Source organism: Sinocyclocheilus rhinocerous, unplaced genomic scaffold (genome assembly GCF_001515625.1).
Source record: "Sinocyclocheilus rhinocerous isolate Xijiao unplaced genomic scaffold, SAMN03320098_v1.1 scaffold599, whole genome shotgun sequence".
Taxonomy (NCBI): domain Eukaryota; kingdom Metazoa; phylum Chordata; class Actinopteri; order Cypriniformes; family Cyprinidae; genus Sinocyclocheilus; species Sinocyclocheilus rhinocerous.
The window spans coordinates 62,742-86,233 of record NW_015652138.1 but is presented as its reverse complement, the minus strand read 5'-3'; the positions used below and the strand labels follow the sequence as shown (position 1 = coordinate 86,233).

General features: G+C 37.5%; 1 protein-coding gene across 1 annotated transcript in view; it reads right to left on the bottom strand.

Moving 5' to 3' along the window:
• The window catches only part of LOC107713594 (dihydropyrimidinase-related protein 3-like), a 32,716-nt gene that overhangs the window by 7,333 nt on the left and 1,891 nt on the right, over positions 1–23,492 (bottom strand). The window contains exons 2-13 of the mRNA XM_016519148.1: positions 19,798–19,883; positions 19,153–19,337; positions 16,390–16,554; positions 15,318–15,379; positions 14,832–14,912; positions 13,767–13,835; positions 13,347–13,467; positions 9,489–9,645; positions 8,371–8,512; positions 5,918–6,088; positions 2,428–2,607; positions 1,773–1,929 (exon numbers count right to left, since the gene is read on the bottom strand). Coding sequence (XP_016374634.1) covers positions 1,773–1,929; positions 2,428–2,607; positions 5,918–6,088; positions 8,371–8,512; positions 9,489–9,645; positions 13,347–13,467; positions 13,767–13,835; positions 14,832–14,912; positions 15,318–15,379; positions 16,390–16,554; positions 19,153–19,337; positions 19,798–19,883 — 1,576 coding nt within the window. The remainder of the gene's footprint in view (positions 1–1,772; positions 1,930–2,427; positions 2,608–5,917; positions 6,089–8,370; positions 8,513–9,488; positions 9,646–13,346; positions 13,468–13,766; positions 13,836–14,831; positions 14,913–15,317; positions 15,380–16,389; positions 16,555–19,152; positions 19,338–19,797; positions 19,884–23,492) is intronic.

Here is a 23,492-nt window from a genome sequence, read left to right as displayed (position 1 = left end):
GCGTGAGATCGCTCAGACCCGGTTGCTTAGTTCCCAGGCTTTGCCGTTTCTCTCTCCGAGGCTTGCTGAGAGAGGAGAAACGGGAGAGCAGGGCTGCCCTTCCGCGAGTGGAGAAGAGCGAGACTCATGCTCTGAGTGAGCATTCTGTCTCAGTAAGCGCGCAGCTCACTGCCCTTCTGCGGCGGATCCGAGTGCAACGGGGAGAGAGAGCACGCAGGCACAGTGCCGGCATGAGATCGGTCAACCCGGTTGCTTATTCCCTGACTCCGCTGTTTCCCTCTCCGAGGCTCGCTGAGAGAGGAGAAACGGGAGAGCGGGGCTGCCTTCAGTGAAGGCGGTCCGCGAGTGGAGAAGAGCGAGACTCATGCTTTCAACAAGAGCATTCCGTCTCAGTGAGCAAGCAGTCTCAGCGTGGGGGCTGCCCAGACAGGTGATGCACTCACTGCCCTTCTGCATCGTGCACGATTCCCTGCACGAGCCACACTCGCAGCGCGACATTTGCAACAACGTCGCTAGAATTTGCTCTTTTAGGGCTTACCTGCTAGAAATAAGCTCTTTCAAAATCGCCGGATGGTGGCAGGGGAACAGGACCGGAACTGCTGTGAAGCTGAGGCGCGAAGAGAGCCAGTCAGTCAAGCAGGGTGGTCTCAGTCCAGCTGCGAGGCGTGTCAATGGCGAGCAGGCTTTCAGGATCAGCGAAATGAAAAAAGGCTTCAGTTCAGGAGAAAAAAGGCTTTTTCCCATATGCGTCTAGCAAGACGCAGTACGAGTGTAGTATCGAAAGGGAACCTTGTTCAGCTTCCCAAAGAACCCAGCGTTAAGGGAACAGTGGATGCAGTTTGTTTCTCCGGGACAACAACGGAGTTGTGCAAGTGTGTTTTTTTTATAAATCAATTAAATAAAATTTAAGTCAATAAAGTTTTTGTCCCGGTTTTATTTGTTGATGTCACAGCTTGCAGACGATCGCTATGCAAAAGCTGCGTGTGCTCGTGACTCTTTAGCTCCGCCCACGGCACACCTCCAGGAGCTCGACTGTTTTCAGAGAGAAGCGTAAAGCTGTATCTGTCTTTTATAAATCTGATCAAACTAAAGTCTCGGAGATATGAAGGATGCAGCACTACTCTATACAGGTACTCAAGATTAACATGAGATCAGCAGAAACTGTGAGTTAAGACAGAACATTCATGTTTATTGTCTTTTTAAAATATGCATTATAGTTTAATTATGTACTAAGAGAGAGAAAAAAAAATTATCTTTCAAAACATGTTCGACAACCCTGTTACTGAACATTCACAATGTTTTGGGATTTTGTTTTGTGCATTTTTTTCAACATATTTCTATGGAAGCCTGTTTCCACCACAAGATAATACAATTTTAGAAACTGCTACTTTTTACCCCAAAATTCTGACTTGTTCTTAAGAATTACAAGATATAATAAAATTTGCAATTTTGAGATAAAAAGTTGCAATTACCTTTATAGAAAAAATAAGATGTAAGATGTGAGATGCGAGATGTAAACAAGAATAGAAGTTTATATAAAGTTTATATAAGAGTTCATTATTGCATATATTTACACTTGTCACTGTGGAAATAACCAAACATTTTATGGATTAATGCTGGGTTCTGCATCTGTTGTATTTCATTCATGCATTTAGCTTTTATCCAAAGCGAATTAAATTGCATTTAAGATTTTTTGTTTATCAGTTCATGCATTCCCTGAGAATCAAACCCATGATCTTGGCATTGCTACTGTAGCTCTAAGCTCTACTTACCTGACAGTGTGAAGCCAGACTGATGGAGGTTCCTTAGAGGGGCTTTGGTGGGTGAGGTACGGGTGGAGGCAGATGGTGTGCCGCCCCTCGACATGGGTGAAAATTCAGACACGGGGCCGTCATACATGCCTCTGGGGACTGCCTTCAGTATGGCCAGCTTTAGGAGAAACCCAAACACAGCGCTTCAGTTTAATACAGGATTGTGCAGCATAACATTTATAGAGAAAGACAGAGAAAGGGAAGTTTGGGTGTTTTCAGTTACATTCCATGGATGCGTTTATCCTCATGAGGATTGTTTTTGGGAACTGTGTGCTCGCGTAAATTGTAAATTTCATGTTGTCTTGGAAATTGGTTCCAGATTTGGCTGACAGATTGTTGAGAAAGGCACTATCATCTCTTTTTGTACAATGTAAGCAAGATATTTTGGAGATTTGCTAGATTAAAATAAACAGTGGACAAAAATGGAAAAAACAAACTGATTCAACACAAAAATACACTAACAACTAAATTTGACTTTCCTAGAGGAAACTGCAGAAAACTGTGGGGAAAAAAAGGAATAAAACTGGAATTTCAATACAGTGCTGCCTTGAATGCACTGTAAAAACAAATGAACTACTGTCACGCATGTGTCCAGGGTCATCAGGGTCTGCTGTACCTGTTTCCTGGCTTTGATGCGTTTGTAAGTGAAGTCCGGAAACGGGGAGCAGGGAATGAAACGTCCAGTGCCAGCGGTCGCGTGCAGGTTCCCGTCCTCCAGAACAATCTTGCCCTGGCAGATGACCAGCATGGGCGCACCTCTCAGCTCCATGCCCTCGAACACATTATACTCCGCTGCCTAGAACAACACAAGAACATGTCATGTATGTAACACATGTGAACCAAAAATGACTACTACAGTGCAATGCTTTTTTTTTTTTTTGGACCTTACAATAGTACTACCATATTTTTTGGACATGTACTATGGTTGTACCATGGCTGTTTTTTTATGATGTAATATTTATATTTTTATCCATTTTGTGCATATAATGAAGCCTACAGTGATTTATTTTTATAGCCTTCAATTTGCACATTGGCTTTTTATCCAATTAACTGAACTGCATTTGAATCACATAAATAAACTACATTTATTTAAACAAAACTACAGTAAAATTGTGAAATATTATTACAATTTAAAATAGCTGTGTTCTATGTGAATATATGTTAAAATGTAATTTATTCCTGTGATGCAACGCTGAATTTTCAGCATCATTACTCCAGACTTCAGTGTCACATGATCCTTCAGAAATCATTCTAATATGCTGATTTGCTGCTCAATTTCATGTTTTCATGGAAACCGCAATATCTTTTTTTTTTCAGAATAGACTCTCTGATGCATAGAAGTTTCGAAAAACATCAAAATCATCCAACATGACATTGAGCTGCTGTGCTTTCCAACATAAACTCTTGACACAAACAGTCGTTTTAAGTTTGAGCTTCTGCAAAGAGAAACGTCAACAACAGGAGATCATATGTAGGAGAGTGAGATACGACTCTGGCCTCCTTCATTCTCTCTCGTTCTCGTTCTTCATCTCTTCGCCAAACAGCTGGATAGAGGAACGACAAAAACATCCTTCTCTATTTCCTCGTCTTTTTCTCACACTCACAGCCTCCTGTCTTTTGTTACCCCTCTCTCTAACCAGCATATCACTTCTGTCTAGTTTACTACTCCCCTACTTTCCTCTTCTCTAGTAGATTTCGTAATTGTTGTGATGTCTGGCCATGATCCACAGTCTTTGCATTTTGCACTCGTCCATCCTTTGTGCGCAAGAACAGGAAATTACATGCGCAAAACGTCTGTCAAGAATGCTGGCAAACGCAAGGCTTTCTGGCAGGTGATGAAGTCATGTTTTAGGTAATTTCACAGAGCATGGGAACCAAGGATACAGAGCCACAGAATAAACAATCAATAAACACCAGCCATGTTATCCATAGTTGAAAGCCATGGCAGCCAGTGCTGTTTGGATGTGTAATGGTCTCTAGAGAAGTAGCCGAGAAGGAAATGAAAATGTGATGTCATTTTGGCAGCGCCTGAGTTCTGCTGAATCTTTCCCCCAATGGTTTTCAAACGATCCACATATTTAGCCCTCGTAGTATCTGCTCAGGAAATTCCAGTTCCCATCTCACCTGAATCTAAAATCTGTAGCTCTTCAATCAGTAGTTTAATGCTCTTATGCTGAGGTTTGGAAGAGGAAAAAAGAAAGAATGGAGTCCGAGCGTCTGCACACTTTCATGGCTTGGTGAAAGAGGTCATAAACTGCTCATTGCAGGTTCTTCAGAACTTCTATTGGACTGTGACACAAAAATTGTCATTGTCCAAATTGTAGATTCATTGCAATGGTAACTAGATGAGTAAAGTTTGCTAACAAACTTTGATGTTGGCTTGACAAAGCCTTGTTTGAAAGTTTGAAATAACCTTGAAAAGTTTTAAGCTTGAAGATTTAGTAACACTTTAGTTTAGGGACCAATTCTCAATATTAAGGAGTGCATATTACTAGCATATTGGCTGTTAATTAGTACTTATAAAGCACATATTAATGCCTTAGGGGCCGTTCACACAGAGCACGTTTTTCCATTCCAATGCACTACTTTTCCATTGTTTTTCTATGTAAACACGCTAGGTGAACGTGAATGACCATTGCGTTTGCGTCTTGCATCTTTTGCAGCGCCTCACACATGAGCACCACGTTTTTAAGACGCCATGTCAAGTTTTTGAAGAATACACGCAGCGCCGCTCATCAATGTCAGTTCTAAAACAGTGGACCAATCAGAAGACCCCGGAGGCGGGGCAAGCGTTGTGACTTTTTGCAGTGGCAAGCTGGCATGGCAACAGGCATTCTGTGCTGCGCTTTTTTAAAAACCATACCTGAGCGCAGCGTCTCGCGTTTTTAGACGGGTTCTGTGTGAACGGACCCTTATTCTGCATGACCATATTTTAGATCCCTTAATCCAACCCCATACCTAAACTTAACTACCTTACTAACCATTAATAACCAGCAAACTAGTACTAGTTTATTGAGGCAAAAATCATGGTTAATAGTTAGTTAATAGTGAGTATTAGTCCCCAAACTAAAGTGTGATCGAAGATTTTACTTGAAGTCAATAAAATGTTATTAACATCTTCTAGCACATTGCTAAAATGCTTAAGAAAGCTGCTAACATGATTTAACATGCTGCTAACATGTTGTAGCACATTGCTAGCATGATTTATCAGGTTGCTAACATGTTTTAACACATTGTTTACACAAATTAGCATGTTGCTGTCATGATTTAGCACACTGCTAGCATGTTTTAGCATGTTGCTACCATGATTTAACACGTTGCTAGCTTTTTTAAGCATGTTGTTAGCATGATTTAACACATTGCAGTTGAGTTGTTGGCTTTAACAACTGCTTGCAAAAGACAAAGACGACAGAAGTAAAGACGACAGAAGTAATTATGAAATTACTTATAAAGATGTGCGTACGTCCTAAGTGGGTCAAAAAGCACTCAAGTTTTGAGAGTTCTAACTAACTGCATTTAATACAAATGTAAACTATAGTACATTTTCATTTAATTTTAAATAACATGCAGTTACGTGTCTGAAAACATTACATTAAGTTTGCACTTAAGTATATTCTATTATTTCCATAATAAGTACTCTTTATGAAATTCACTAATTGATTAGTGAAACTGTAATATGCAATTGATTAGAAAAGTAATAGCAAAAAAAGCCGCATGAATTGAGATATCAGTTATGTCTGTTGCACAAACCTGTAAGTTAGTGGTTGGTTCATTAAAAGGGAATGCTTGCAACTCTTCTCTCACTTATCAATACATTCCTACAGTAATAAATGTCTGCTGCGACTTAATAAAGAAACAACAGGAAACCCAAGCAGTCTGATTGTTCAGACATCTGTTTTTGTGGCCTGTTTCTATCCAGCAGTTTTATTTATGAGGGGTTCCTGCATTAACACAGTTTGATTAGTTAGAAGCAACTATTTCCGCTCAGAGGAACTGGAAGGTCAGTGAAGGCCAGCCAGCCAGTTCCGTTCCCTCTCTATGTTTAGATGGTCCTCTGAAATGTGAGTATATAGTGCGTTCACTGGATTTATTTAAAGAGCACCTACAGAATGATGTGTTTTTGCAGTGATGGTCCGGGTGGCGTCTGTGTCCCAGATAACCAGATCACTGTCAGAGCCCACGGCTATCCGACCCTTGCGTGGATAAAGGTTGAGGATCTTGGCAGCATTGGTGCTTGTCACAGCGACAAACATGTTCTCATCCATTTTGCCAGTGACCTAAGCAAAGGAAAAAACAGACAGATGAGAATCAAACGCAGTGCTTGTTTTATTTTGGAGCTTTAATGGTACACTTATGAGAAGAAGGTAATGTATGTAAGATTTAGGGCCCTATTTTCACATCCACATTAGGGTACAAATGAATTAATTAACTCTTTCCCTGCCAGCATTTTTGATAATTTTCACAAAAATTGCATGGCACCCAGAATATTTTGTTGTATGAATGTCTGAGCATGCAATATGTCAAAAGAAAGAACAGAGCCTCTGCTTTTAAACAAAACAAACAGTTTTATTCTAACTTCATGCAATCGTTTTTATCAAGACTATCAAGATATTTTTTATACACTGAGTAGATTGAGTCCATCAACACCCCCAAAGCTTCCCAGTCCTAAACCACTTCCTGCGTCGACATTTCGGTAACGTTATGCAGTTTTGATTTATATGCTGTTTAATGTTTGATGATCACGTTAATTTAAATATGCATCTGCTTACATATGCAATCACATGTTTGTGCTTCTTCTTTGCCTGTGTTTGATCTAAGTGTGCCACACACGTCCTAAAAAGTGAAGCCAAAACATTTTGATCGCCATCTAGTGGCTGGCTGCAGTATATGCCATAAACCCCACCCTCTCCATGTAACGAATGGGACGTGAGACAAACTAAATAATCTAATTACATTTTTAAATCAATTTTTTCCAAAGATGGTTTCTGTCATTTTAGGTAGTTCTTATCACACTAATGTATGTTCAAGTGCACATTTTTCTAATAACTTTGCTTTTAGTTAGTTATTTGATGCTATAAAAATTGGATGGCTCCACCTCCACCTCATGTCTCCTACAGCTCCAAATGAATCACTACTGCGCAGACTCAAGCTCCAAATGAATCACTACGGAGCAGACTCAGGCTCCAAATGAATCACTACTGCGCAGACTCAAGCTCCAAATGAATCACTACTGCGCAGACTCAGGCTCCAAATGAATCACTACTGCGCAGATTCAGGCTCCAAATGAATCAATAGTGCACAGACTATGGCTTCAAATGAATCACTAGTGCGCAGACACTGGCTCCAAATGAATCACTAGTGCGCAGATTCTGACTTCAAATGAATCTATACTGCGCAGACTCTGACTTCAAATGAATCATTACTGCACAGACTCTGGCTCCGAATGAATCACTACTGCGCAGACTCGGGCTACGAATGAATCACTACTGCGCAGACTCTGGCTCCAAATGAATCACTACTGCACAGACTCAAGCTCCAAATAAATCACTACTGCGCAGACTCTTGCTCCAAATGAATCACTAGTGCACAGATTCTGACTTCAAATGAATCACTACTGTGCAGACTCAGGCTCCAAATGATTCACTACTGTGCAGACTCAGGCTCCAAATGAATCACTACTGTGCAGACTCATGCTCCAAATGATTCACTACTGTGCAGACTCTGGCTCCAAATGAATCACTACTGTGCAGACTCATGCTCCAAATGATTCACTACTGTGCAGACTCTTGCTCCAAATGAATCACTACTGTGCAGATTCAGGCTCCAAATGATTCACTACTGTGCATACTCTGGTTCCAAATGAATCACTACTGTGCAGACTCATGCTCCAAATGATTCACTACTGTGCAGAATCTGACTCCAAATGAATCACTACTGTGCAGACTCATGCTCCAAATGATTCACTACTGTGCAGACTCTGGCTCCAAATGAATCACTACTGTGCAGACTCATGCTCCAAATGATTCACTACTGTGCAGACTCTGGCTCCAAATGAATCACTACTGTGCAGACTCATGCTCCAAATGATTCACTACTGTGCAGACTCTGCTTCCAAATGAATCACTACTGCGCAGACTCGGGCTCCAAATGAATCACTAGTGCGCAGACTGCTCAGACACGGGCTCCAAATGAATCACTACTGTGCAGACTCTGGCTCCAAATGACGTCATTGGCGCAAGATGACACCGGCCATTCTGGGATGTTTTGGCTCAACTTTTCTTTAGTGCAAGGAAGTGGACACACGTCGTCCATTTTTTTTACAGTCTATGGTTTGATCCAGAGATTCAGTATTTTTTTAGAAGATGTGTAATAGCGCCCCCTACCGTATACCAGTGAAAATATGGAAAGCTGGAAAATTCTGTCAATGGCAGGGAAAGAGTTAATGTACTGAGTAAAAATTCAGGTATTTTATATTTTCTGGATCTGAGGATGTGAAGTAGAATCAACTCGTAATTGATGTGCAATCACAGATACATTTTCAACTAGATTTGATCCTTACCACAGCCTTGTCCCAGATGACAGACATCCTCTCCTCTGCTCCATTCACTCCTTCAGGAATCTGAGTGAAGTCATCTTTCCCTATGGCCTTCTGAGCCACAGAGAATGTGCAGTGAGCGCTGCCCACCACCGACAGATCACCACTGAAACACACAGACACATCACACTACTTCACTGACTGGAATATACATGTAACAGACAACACTTTGAAATTGATGGTATTTAGCCTAAAATGATAAATACTACAGCTATAAGATACAGTCTTAGATGATGTGTTGTGGTATCACACGAGCAAGAGTGTTTCTGTTCTGTATACCAGGGGCCTCATTTATAAAATGTTGCATAAAAATGGTCCTACATCGATCGTATGACCATTTCTCAAATGTGCGTATGTATGATTCAGAGAATGAATGTATGCACGTTTTTTGTACCTCTCTTTCAGATGTGAAATTCATAAATTGCAAATGATCTTGAATTTGTGCGCAGCTGAATAGTTTCAGATCTCTGCCTCGTAGACGCCCCCTAATTAATGTCATTAACATATAACAGAGCACTAGTCAACGTCCAAATCCTTTACTTGAGAATGGCGAGTGGCAAGAATTGCTTTGATTTCCAGATGCCTGCAGTACTCGGACACCGAAAAGTATGTTCGCCTGCTTAGACCCTGATTTGGCCCTAAGCACTTTTCCATGTCAAAGACTGTTTTTTATAAATATGAAAGTTGGTGTGGATTTTAGAGCACACACACTCTAAGATCAAATCTGTGTGTATGCACGTTTATGAGGCCCCAGCATATTTGAACAAACTGCTGAATTATTCAATTACTAAATTGAGTGAACTATTCAATGACTAATAATTTTGTATATACATTTTTTTTCAATGTATCCCAGCATCTCTGGCCATAAGCAGGGAAAATCCTTGGATGCATGGTGAGTCCATCAGTGAAATATTTTACAATAAACTTCAAATATCAACTATATTGTTTCTCATATTTTCAATCAATGACTTTTAGTCAATGGTTTTCTAGTCTATAAGTTAAAAGACCCACCAGTTAAGAACTAACCCACAGAACTGTATTGTAAAATGACGTCATATATTTTAGAATATGCTTGTGTTTACCTGGCCAACAGGGTGTTCAGATAGTCTGGAGTGGTTGGGTCAGGACTGAGGGGTGGTGAGGTCACAAAAGACGCCGCCTTAGCCCAGTTCTTGCTCCAATAATGAGTCCCATCGGTTCCCAAACTGGCTGTGATCGGCTCACCAAACACCACGTTACCTAGAAATAAGTAGGGGTTTGATCAAATCCCTAATCCTATGTATGTGCAATTTTAACAGTGATGTTTGTTATAGCAAGTAAATGCATCTAAGACCTTTGCAACGCTCATTAAAAGCATTGAGAGGATGAAACCACACAGAAATCTCCACCGACACAAAGCTTTAGTCTCCGTTCAGGACAGTCAGAAAGAATAAAGAGGCACAGTCTAGAATGACTCAGGTTTGTGTCCCTTTTAAAGACAGTGATTAAGCACCCAATTGAACACACCAGAACAGTGATGAATAGCGTACTAGAGACTGTAAGACGTTTTACAGCACTTTTGGGAACGCTCGCAACCATTTCAGAGACCTTAAAAGTGTTGACTCCGAAATAAACTACACTTTATTAAATAATTAGTTCGGCCAAAAATGGGAATTTTGTCATCATTTACTCACGACATTCCAAAAACATAAGACTTTCATTCATCTTCAAAACACAAATGAAGATATTTTTTAATGAAATCTGAGAGATTTCTCCATTGAAAGTCCATTCACCCAATTTGTCACCTTCATGGTCGCTTCATATGAGGAACAGATTTAATTCATGTGTTTAATCACGTATAAACACTGATCAACACACATACATAGAGCACATGAAATATGGTACATATGTGAAGCATAAAAGTGTTTGCTTGATGCACGAGCTCTTATCATCTGATTGTGGTTGTATCTCTCTATTAGTGCTATTGGATCTTAGCGCTGCGTTTGACACTATTGACCACAACATTCTTTTGCATAGACTAGAAAACTTTGTTGGCATTAATGGAAGTGCATTAGCATGGTTCAAATCGTACTTATCTGACCGCCATCAATTCGTAGCAGTGAATGAAGAGGTATCATATCGATCACAAGTGCAGTATGGAGTACCTCAAGGCTCAGTACTAGGGCCATTACTCTTCACGCTTTACATGTTACCCTTGGGAGATATCATCAGGAAATACGGTGTTAGCTTTCACTGTTATGCTGATGATACTCAGCTCTATATTTCTTCGCAGCCCGGCGAAACATACCAATTTGAAAAACTAGCGGAATGCATAGTCGATATAAAAAACTGGATGATGAGTAATTTCTTACTGTTAAATTCTGAAAAAACATAGGTGTTAATTATAGGAGCATTATTGACACACTATTTTCCTAATTAATGCTGTTCAGTTGCTTTGACACAATCTGTATTGTTAAAAGCGCTATATAAATAAAGGTGACTTGACTTGACGAGAACCAGTGAACCAGTTTTTTTCTTGCATATCAAGCAAGTACAGTAGAGCTTCCATTTACCATAACTGAATTTGTATGCATGCAATGAATGTAATTAATTTAAGCCTTTTACAGCCCTATGATTTATTTATTTATTTTTCAAAATTCCTTCATTCGTGTTTCACTGACAAAACACCAGTATACAGGTTTTTAATGAGTAAATAAATGACCATTTTCATTTTTGGCTAAACTATTTCTTGAAGTAATTTGAACTGAAATCCCCCCAAAAAAAGCCAGAGGAGAAACTTCATCTGTGATTAACTGGCATATCATGCAAATAATTGAATTGTAAAAAATTAATACGTTTACAGTTTTATTTATTTGCATTTGAAAACCCATAGTTAAATGTTGTCAAATTAAATCAGCTGGCTTCTGTACTCCTGATGCTTGACACTTCTCTAAAACTGTGCCACTTGTTAAGACAAAAACTTCTCAACATGGAATATTTTCAAAATTCCTTCATTCGTGTTTCACTGACAAAACACCAGTATACAGGTTTTTAATGAGTAAATAAATGACCATTTTCATTTTTGGCTAAACTATTTCTTGAAGTAATTTGAACTGAAATCCCCCCAAAAAAAGCCAGAGGAGAAACTTCATCTGTGATTAACTGGCATATCATGCAAATAATTGAATTGTAAAAAATTAATACGTTTACAGCCTTAACGTTTACAGTTTTATTTATTTGCATTTGAAAACCCATAGTTAAATGTTGTCTAAAATTAAATCAGCTGGCTTCTGTACTCCTGATGCTTGACACTTCTCTAAAACTGTGCCACTTGTTAAGACAAAAACTTCTCAACATGGAATAGTCCTTTTATATGCATTGCATCTGGTTAGGCCACTGTATGAATCTCCCATAGTGAGAGCACTGCATCTGAATGATTTACAGTAACTAAACAGCAAGAGCTATTATAATGATGGATTGTGGAACCTTTACAACAGACCAGCCAGTGCATATAAAATAAACATTTCACAGAGTGCAAATAATGTACAGACAGCTAATATATAATGAAATGACAAATTAATAATAATAATTGAATAACTGCATATTATAATTTATAATAATTAAACTGTTATTTACACACATGCCACACAGATGTATCCAACTGAAGGTCATTACTATCGTGAATATACAAGTCAAAGATGAGTGTAACTCTACAGAGGTTTATTTAACTCTGACGAGATGTGTAAACTTGTCGACATCTGTGAAAGCTCAAACGTTACGCTGCCAACACGCTCACACTGCTGTGATTTCTTATTTTATCAGACATTTCATCGTGTTCTGCACCTTGTTACCTCAGCTCACTCTGAAACTCCTCCAGAACATTGTTTGTATTCACACGATTATATATGAAATGCGCTAAATATTACAAATTGATAGTTAAATTTCAAAAACATAATAAGCGACTAATCAGCAGCCGCTTTCAAAACTTGAGCATGTGAGCGCAATGGCCAATCAGAGGCTTTCAAGTCAGAAGTAAGTCGCAAATTGTTTCAATGTAACAAACAAAGTATAAACATGACGTAAACAAGATTCATAGAGCTGTACAGACAGATTGTTTTCATTATAATGGGAGTTTTCACTCAGTGAGTAAAATTAACTGATTTCAGCTTCGTTGATTATAAAGTGAGTGTCTTTGCTCGGTCATTTGAAGTCATTCTGCCAAGTGCACACTGCAAAGTTTCGGGATGTGCGATTATATTAAAATGTGAGTTGAATCTGAAATTGTGATGTTTGACAAAAATGAACAGATGTGTCAAAACAGATCTGCGCATTAAGTCTTGCAAGTACAACAGACCTGCCACTAGTTCTGTTACCTGTGTTTCTTTGTCACATTATTAAATTCATTTGATCTTTTGTTCACATAATAGAACAACATTTAACGTCTTCATGCTAATGTTTTAACATACTATTTACTTGTAATTATTAATTGCAGTAATAGTAAAGCTTATAACCACAAATAAGTAAATATTATAATATATTAAAACTGTTCTTATGAATATTCATGAGATGATACAACATATTATAAGGTTTTTTATAATGCATTATGCATTCATTATAATGCCTTAAGAATACCTTTATAATGTATTATAAATACGGGCTTCATAGAAAGTGTTACCAATTTTATTTATTTAATATTTTTACTTAAAATACTTGCAACAGTTTTTGCTATGGTACTGGAACTGGTAGAGAACTGTGGAATTTCATTGGTATTGGTACTGACTACTAAAATCAGAATAGATTATGTCCATTATTCAAAAAAATTAAAATAAATTAGACATTGATATTGTTTGAAGGGCAAAGGGCAAAAAAAATGTTTTAATGATTTTTAAAAATGCAATTAATTAATTAATTAATTAGTATTTTTTTTTATGAATTAGCCAGTTGATTGTGGTATTGTGTACCTTTTTTCCTGGCCTGTGAGATGATGTCCGCAGCACTCTTGCTCATCACGCGGGTCACATACAGCGGACAGTTGGTTTGACTGGCAATAGTGACGGCTCGAAACACTGCTTCAGCCTCCAGCTACACACACACACACACACACAAAACACAGATTTACACAGAGCTAAAATGCATTACAAATCTAGCTCCCCTCCCCATTTTCTTGGCTGACCGCAATAAAACCAGATAAAACCGGATCATGTCTGCAAAAGATCACTGATAGACTGATGCCAGTGTGGGGCGGGCCAGTTTTCAACATGAAATCAAACTGACGCAGTAGAATTAATATGAGTGAGATATTTCACAGGGACTGCAGTGACGTCACACCACTAACAAGCCACCACACAGGACAGCATCCAGCTGTTTTTGTGCTCACTGACCTCCTCTGGACGGCTGAGAACATGTCCCTCCGGTCCTGTGATGCCCATCTCCAGCATACGGGCCTGCTCCTGAACAACACACAGAGTTTCTTTTCTGTCACTCTTAGTATTGTACTTAGTATTGTATTGTATATGTGACCCTGGACCACAAAACCAGTCATAAGGGTCCTTTTTTTTTTTTATTGAGATGTATACATCATCTGAAAGCTGAATAAATAAGCTTTCCATTGATGTATGGAGATATAACTATTTGAAAATCTGGAATCTGAGGGTGCAAAAAAATCTAAATATTGAGAAAATCATCTTTAAAGTTGTCTCCATTGTTCTTAGCAATGCATATTACTAATCAAAAATTAAGTTTTGATACATTTACGGTAGGAAATTTACAAAATATCTTCATGGAACATGATCTTTACTTAATATCCTAATGATTTTTGGCATAAAAGAAAAATGTATAATTTTGACCCATACAATGTATTGTTGGCTATTGCTACAAATATACCCCAGCGACTTAAGACTGCTTTTGTGCTCCAGGGTCACATATATGGTGCATGAACAATACAAACACCTCTAAGGACCTGTTTATCATGAGGAACTGAGGAACATCAACATTTTTTCAAGAAGACAATGAAAAATATAATGCGACCACAGCTAGGTTTCCGAATTACATCGTTCTTTAGATGAGCTTAACTGTTATTTTACATTATTTTATGATTGAGTAACGTCTGGTTTCCAAACCAGCATGCATATCACTCGAGCTTAAGTGAATTGTTATCAAAAGATGTCAAATCCAAAATTGGCAAAATTCATCCGTACTGTAAGTCCAAATGTTTGTCCTTTCATTATGAAGATAGCATAAAAAGGCTGCAAATGTGGAAATCGCATATGTGGAGGTGTGGTAATCAAACAAGAAATGATAATGGCTTCGGTGAGACAGCGTTTCAGAAATGTCATATAATTAATGAAATTAATAAATGCATTTTTTGATACAATATGATACAAATGCATTTTTTTTTATACAATATTTTTGAAAAATGCCCACCCCTATTCATAAGGTGCACATACCTCAGCAATTATTTCTCCATTTTCTGCGTGGACCTGTGCAATTCCTCCATGCTCTCCAAGGAAAGTAAAGATCTCATAAAGCTGTTTAAACATACACAGAAAAAGCATATTAGATATTAAATAGTGAGGTTTTAAGAGAGAAAATAGCTTTAATGTTACAATGAGTTCAAGTAAACTGAATGGTGGAAATCTAGTCTAATCTTGTTTTAAAAGAAACTTTCATAAAATTAGGTAATAGAAGAGTAACATTTATATATTGGTACATATAGTACTTTTATATGCACCAATATATAAATACCATTTTTTTCATAAAATGCCATGAGGGGACATTTGTAAACACTTCTGTGTGAACAAAAAACCCAACATTACGTTACACCAACAAAAGCCATTTTTAAGGGATGAAAGAATGTGTATATCCACAATACTATTCTGTTTTCACAATAAATAAAAGTGTATAATTTCTTTATAATAACTTCTTGAGGTTACCTCACTGTTGCTCATTTGATAGAGGTCTTTAAAAGCCATATAGACCTGGAAAGAGTTCACTCCTATTTGGACAGAAAGAATAAATTAAAAAAACATAAACTCTGCCAGCATTCACAACCAATTTTTTTTTTCCATAATGTTATGCATTTCTTATTCTCAAACTAGAAAACAAAAAAAAATTGGGTGGGGATTTTATCAATTGATTGAATGGTGAAAATACCATTTGTTGGTTAAGCCGTAATAAAGCAGTTTGTTTCTAAGCATCATTTTCAGAAATAGCTCAAATGACCAAAAATAACTTCAGTCAACTTCAGTCTCTGGGATATCATACTGCTTATATTTATAACTTCAGAGGGCTTTTCTTAATATGATGAACCATTTGTTTGAACAATACCGAAATCAAAACTCAATGTTTTGAGGAAGAAATAAATTATTTTTACCCCCTTGCATTTCTTTTTAGTGTAAATAATACACCTAATATGATCATGACTTAGAAATCAAAACTGTGTTTTTGAGACACAAATAAACAAACCCTTGCATTTCTGTGTACGATACTTTGTAAATATATACTGAATATGCATACAAGGCAAGTCACCTTTATTTCAATAACGCTTTATAAAATACAGATCGTTTCAAAGCAGTGACAAATTCAAATTCTGCTGTAAAAAAGCTCAATACAGCTCAAGCCAGTTCAGTGTTGACTCAGTTCAGTTCAATAGCTGTTGCTCATCAGTTGTGCATGAACACTGTATATACAGTGCATTTCTGTACACGCATGTATATGTGAGTGCTGTGACAAACTCTAATGCACACTGAACGAACAAAAAACACAAGATAGTAGTGTTTTACATTTGTCATATCTGTGTGTAGTTTGATGTGTATATGGTTAATCATTTGAGTGTAGAGTTACTGTGCAAAAACACAATTTTTATAAGACTTAAAATAGTTTTGAAGGAAGTGTTTGCTTGCTTTGCAAGACATGCGTAATATTTTGCATGTTGTGTGCATTTTTTGTGGTTTTGTGTGTAGAGTTTAGAGAAAAGGAGCCATATGTCAGCAAAGGATCTCCCACCTTTCTCCTTAATGAGACTCAGGACCTCTTGTTTGACGCTGTCGTTCCAGTGGGTGATGTCCACATGCAGAGAGTAATCACAGCACACTTTCTCATCCGCCCATTCACGCCAGCGCTCGAACGCCTCCACCAGACTAGAGCCCGGCTCCGGGATCACATGATCCACTGCAGGGGACACACACGACAGACCGAGGGGTTACTCTCTTACTCAGACAACACAGCTCGCATTTTAGTTAAACCACTTACTAAAATGTGTGCTATTGGAGCTCTAAAGTTGTCTGAATCTGCTGGGAGGGCTACTTTTCTAGGAGTCATTCTGGTCATGTATACCAACTAGGGAAGTAACTATTCACTCAACTCACGATGTGATTCAATTCACGATACGATTTTCTCACCATTTTTTTTAATAAAATGAGAAATGAAAAGATGTCCTTTTATTATTTCTCTGATAAAATGCTGCACATTTCTTTGTGAAACTGAAATATGTCACATAACAACACTAAATTGGAATTTTAAAACAAATCCCAAATCAAATAAATAATACAAATAAAAGAAATCCCTTCATATAAATAAACTCAGGCTTTGCCGGTGCTCTTTCCATTTAAAATCAGAGCCAACCACTGCATTTTAACCACGATCCAAACAAAGAAGCTGCATACATGCAACACGAGCAGTTTTTAATTTAAATTAAATAGTAAAATTTCAAAATTTGAAGCAAAAGCAGAATGGTCTGACTTTAGCCTTGTGAAATTATGCTACATAAAACATATTTGAACGAAATAAAGCAGAAGCGCTGAATGAGACGCAAATTCACTCTCTGACAGCAGGTGGCGCTTGTGGAACAGCAGTGACCAGCGTTTCCTTGGTTACCGCTGTAAACAATACTTTAATATGCAATATTAAATTTAATATTACAATTTTTTGATGATCGAGTCAATGGAACTTGATTTTATTTTACATTTATTTGATTTTTTGTTTGTTTTATTTTTTAATTCATTGCTTTAAATATATTTGCAATCATAAATTCAGCCTATTTTTTGGGGTGGGAGAAAATTATTGATTCGTTAATGCACCAATTCATTGCTTTAAATATATTTGCAATCATAAATTCAGCCTATTTTTTGGGGTGGGAGAAAATTATTGATTCGTTAATGCACCACAATGCTCTCTCAAATGATTCTGAAAACTTTTTTGCTTTTTTTTTTTTTATCCCTCACTGTCCTTGTCTGAAAAACGTTCATATACATACTTTATGTTCATTGCTTGTAAAGTGTTTCTTTCTTCCCCTTTAGTACTTTACATTTGCTTGTATTTTTTGTATATTTAGTTAGTTAATAATTCTTAACATCCAATTGTACTGATTCATTATTCATTTCTAATTATTTTTAAAAACGTGCTTATTATTATATAAATAATTAAATACAAATGCACAATTTGATATCCAAAGTTTGTCAACTCATTCATTAATATGAAAAACAAATGTTCATAATGAATCATTTTAGAATCAGAATCAGACTGAATTACTACCGCATATATTTTCGGCCCATTATTACAGGAACATCCGATCAGTTGTTAGCTTCTTCTCACCATTGTTTCTCTTATCTAAAGTAAACCAATCTAAGCCACACTCTACAGAGATTCAGTGAGGAACCTCTCAGTATTTTCACTGCTTCTTCATTGTCTCCATATTATCTCTATGTCTGATCTACCACACACTTCCTCTGGGAACAAAGGGATATATACAGCTGTTTTTAACTCTAAAATGAATCAGTGCTAACACAGCGTTTACTGTACAACAAGCCACTCTTTTATAACAGCTGTTGACACTTCTTCTTCATGATCTGTAGCCTGCGGCGGTCAGAAAGGGCTGCTGTCTTTCCACACAACTCGAATTTTACCGTGGGCCGCATAAAGGAGCTTTGTGTGGTTGCCGGAAGCCTAATATTGTTGTCAATGTTTATCCCTTTTCATTAACACACACACACACACACACACTTTCCCGTCTGTGAATCATAGCACTTCATTGCAAAAAGTGTTAACCTGCATCTGTTATGCTAAAGAGACATTTCTACCTGATTTAATCTGTATAAAGTCATTTTTAGTAGATGTTTAGGTTCATTCAGCAATAATAAATAATATTGTTGCCAGTTAATTCATATATTACCATATTCACAGGGTTCTAAAGCTTTTTATGGTTTGTCATGGTTTATGTAAAAATCTGAGCCGATGAAGACTATAGTTTATTAACTTTATATGCATTAGACATGGAAAACATCCACATTTCACATCATTATTATTGGGTGCTTTAATATTATAATTGCGTATACGTTCGTCATTGCATGATTACATAAACAAACTAGTTCATTGAAACAAACGAACTAGTTCACAGAAAAGAATCGTATTTCCCCGTTTGCCTCAGGCTCTGGATCACAGGTAATAATGTTGTAAATAATGTTCAGTTTCTTGCACAGACTGATCGTTTCGCTTCATAAGACCTCAATATATCGTCAGGAGCCACGGGGATTCATTTTGTGCTGCCTGATGTGCTTTTTTGACTCGCATGTGACGGTAGCCGCTGACTTGTATTTTATGAATCACCAAGGACCACGGTTTCAGATAAAAATCATCTCTACTGTATACTGAAGAAAAAAGTCACCTACATCTTGGATGGCCTGAGGGCCAAATTAACAGTAATTTTTTGGGTGAACGATCGCCTTTCAGTCCACTCAGCAGATAAATTTGGCAATCGACCACAGATCTCACCAATCATGGTGGTTCCTCCAGCAAGAGCAGCCTTGGTGCCCTGGGAGAAATCATCCACAGTGCTCGTCCCCCTGAAGGGCATCTGTAGGTGGGTGTGGATGTCAATTCCTCCAGGAATCACCATCTTCCCATCGGCCTCAATGGTCTTCACCCCTCCTGGGACTATCAGGTTGTCTCCAATTTGCCTTAAAGTTGACAGCAGATGGTATTCAGAAAGACGAATTACACTATGATATAAATGTTAATGGATCGATGAGGATGTAGCCATTTTTGTTTATAATTGTTTTTCTTATTTCCAGTTAAAAATGTCAGTGTGGTATAACTGTTCTTAGATCATAAGGAAGAAAAAAACAACAACTGCGAAATCATTATCATTATGAGAATAATATTTAAAATATTATGAATAACTGAACATCTTTGGTCTGTAGATGCCTGTAGACCCTCTTGTTTATGAGTAATGGTCAGAATATTAAAAATATCAATAATTTGACCTTTTAATTACATGGAGATATTGGATAAGACTGTCAAATGGTGTAATCGCAAGAAAACCTATGCTACATATACACACACACACATATATATATATATATATATATATAATTTAGTCATGACACTCTAGATGGCGCAGGCTGATGGGTTGTTAACGTAACTGATGACTCGACATAGATGTCTGCATAGAAGGACTGGTCATCGTTCACAATCCGACCGCCTTTAATCAGGAGCCTCTCACTCTGAGAAAACATAAAAGTGAGAATGAGGATACTTATTTGGACTGCAAAACAAATTACCATTTTCAGACTTTATAATTTATATTTAGATTGCAAAATCGTAAATCATTTTAAATGAAGTTGCATGAGCTGTCAACGTCAACTCAGTGACAAGCTCTACACAGATTGCTTTTCTAGAACTATTTGCTTCAGAAACCAATTTTGGAGAATTTATGGAATTGTTGGAGCCTTAAATTCGTTAGACTTAAGGCTCCAACAACTGGTGAAACATAAAAATTAATAGCTAAATAATCAACAGCAGATATTATTATCCATTACACAGAAGAACCTCTGTCAGTGAAGTACCAGTGGACATAGTAATGTAATAAACATCAAATGTAACACAAAGAACATGGAGAATCAAAAACACGTTGCATAAAAATCAATATAGCAGGAAACCATGAGTGCAACTTTGAAACATAAATGATTGAGCTTGTATGGATCTGTGGTCGGATTCATGAATCACTCACTGCATCAATGCTGTTTCACTGTCTCCACTGGATGAAGCTCTTCATATAAAGCCGGATGTATAAGTATGTCCACCTTTATCCGCATACTATATTGCTCATATATATAAAGCTCAACTGCTTGATCACTTGGATTGTTACAAAACTATATTATTGCCCAGCTCTAATCTGCTAAATGCAACTATAAAGCGTGAAGTTATTAAGAAATTATAAACATTTAGATCATCATCAAGCTGCTTTGAAACAGTGTGTATTGTGAAAAGTGCTATAGAAATAGATTTGATTTGAGGGCACAGACTTTTGCATTTCTATTGCATAAAAAAGCCTTAAAACTTATTACCAAAACAGTTCCAAACTGATTTCTTCCATTACACGACTTAAAGTTTAAAGTAAATTTAAGGTCCTGCTATTTAAAATTCAATCACAATGTGGGGTTTGCTGCTGTCGCTTCAACTTAGGGTCAAAATCACCCGAGTGACATTTTTCTGAATAATCAGTTCATGAACAGCATGTCACCGGTGTCACTTCAGAGCTCAAAAGACAACGTAAGCTTGAATCTGATCATTATTTAGACAAAGACAACTTAACAGGAACCATGTTGTGTCTTGAAATCAACAAGAAAGCACTCCAAATCATCTTAAAAAGTGCTTTTACAATGCACAGTTCACTCTGCGCAGATACAAAATGCCACATCTATTCACTCAGTAATGCTTTAAAATAAGTCCAGACTGCAACTACAAAAATGGGTGCATGAAGCCTCTGTAACCTTAAATCTAAAGAACATGATTCATACTTTCATTCATGATTCATTTTCATTTGAGGAATATGTTTTTAAATGCATGTTTCCTATGCAAGACGACAACAAAGAGCTATCCGACAACAAGAAACTGAAGGATTTCGGCAGGATGCTGACAAAGCAAAGATCTAAATGTGTAGAAAGACTGTAAAGGGACAGACAGTTCGAGGTATGCCAGAGTCCAATCTGAGCCGTGCACGCAAACAGTGCTGTCATTTGTTAAGTGTGTATAGGGAGCGGCGCGGGGGAGACACAGCCAAAGAACGCTGAGCCAGAGGACATTAAGGCGTGGAGCATTAGCCATGATGTGCGGGATTGAAGAAATCCTCTCTGCATGCATCCAGAGCTGCAGCCTTGTTGCCTGGTGACCAAAATATTTACCATCCGCTCATGAGAGTTTCCTCTTTTCTGCCAACATAGCAGTCAAAACACTGGAGCTCACCCATCTACATAATGACCAACCTCTGTTACACTTCAACACATCCACCCTGTCCCGTGGCCGAGTTATCTGGGAAGTGACTGATAGTCTAGTGCTAGTCTAGACACATAGGAGCTAGCTTCAAATCATATGCATTTTTATAATGAAGCAAGCAAACTTGCAACTGAACTCGCTGCAACAGCAACAGTGAAGGCATTAATAATGTGTTCTTGCTTCAGTTCTGAACAGTTCAAAACTGAAGTTTTATTATAAATAATATATATATATATATATATATATATATTATTTATAATAAAACTTCAGTTTTGAACTGTTCAGAACTGAAGCAAGAACACATTATTAATGCCTTCACTGTTGCTGTTGCAGATTATTACGAATATATCCTACATTGATGCAGTCTTGCATTGTATTATGCAAGGCTGAACTGTATTATTTCTGCGATTGGAAGAGCATTTTGTGACAGATTCATTATAGCACTCATCATTTCCACAAAAGGCTGACGTTTAAATCAGTATATAATACAAATCTCATTAAATGCTAAAACTCGTTGGTTGTGTTGTTGTTAAATTAATATTTTGTATAATTTTGGATGAATTTCCCCAACCACTTGCATGTAAACTCTCCTTGGTTCTGTACAAATCATATAAGCTAAATGGCATGTTTTGAGTTCAAAACAGCAAAATTCACTAAAAGGTGACTTTGTGCCTACAATAATATACATTGTAAAAATATTTATGTTTTTGACTTTTGGAAGTTGCATTGAAAATAGGAACTAGATCCATGCTTTTCCATTGGAGTGCCACATCTGGCATATTAGAAATATTTTTGGTATCATGATAATATCAAGGTATTCTTTTACATTGCATTCAAATACTAAAGTAATATATAGCCTTCTATAGTAATCATGTAGCACCAAATTTATTAATGTGTTATCTAGCACTGATGGCGTCAGCATATGTGGCAATAATTTTTTGCTTGTTCAGCAGCCTTTATAGTAATGCACTTACAGTACAATGGATGGCTAGTTTATTGAATAAGGCATCACACTGCAATAAATGACACTGCTTTGAAAGTACAGCCACTTACTAACTTTGCATGCAGTAAATTACATATATACAAAGTCCAATATTAGCGGTTTTCGGCCGATAAAAGTAATTTCTGTGATATTGATATTTCAAAACAGCCAGTGTTCTGATTTGACATGCCTGTGATTGGTAACAATGTTTCAAGGCTGAAAAAACACACACTCACACATGTTGTGTTTCCATGTTTTATGGGGACATTCCATAGGCGTAATAGTTTTTATACTGTACAAACTGTATGTGCTATTGCCCTACACCAACCCTACCCCTAAACCTACCCCTCACAGGAAACTTTGTGCATTTTTACTTTCTCAAAAAAACTCATTCTGTATGATTTATAAGCTTGTTTCCTCATGGGGACCTCAAAAATGTCCCCACAAGGTCAAAATGTACTAGTATTACTATCCTTGTGGGAACATTTGGTCCCCATAACGTGATAAATACCAGGTACACACACACACACACACACACACACACACACTTGTTGTGTATTCATCACGTTATGGGGACATTCCATAGGCGTAATGGTTTTTATACTGTACAAACTGTATGTGCTACTGCCCTACACCAACCCTACCCCTAAACCTACCCCTCACAGGAAACTTTGTGCATTTTTACTTTCTCAAAAAAACTCATTCTGTATGATTTATAAGCTTGTTTCCTCATGGGGACCACAAAAATGTCCCCACAAGGTCAAAATGTTCTGGTATTACTATCCTTGTGGGGACATTTGGTCCCCATAACGTGATAAATACCAGGTACACACACACACACACACACACACACACA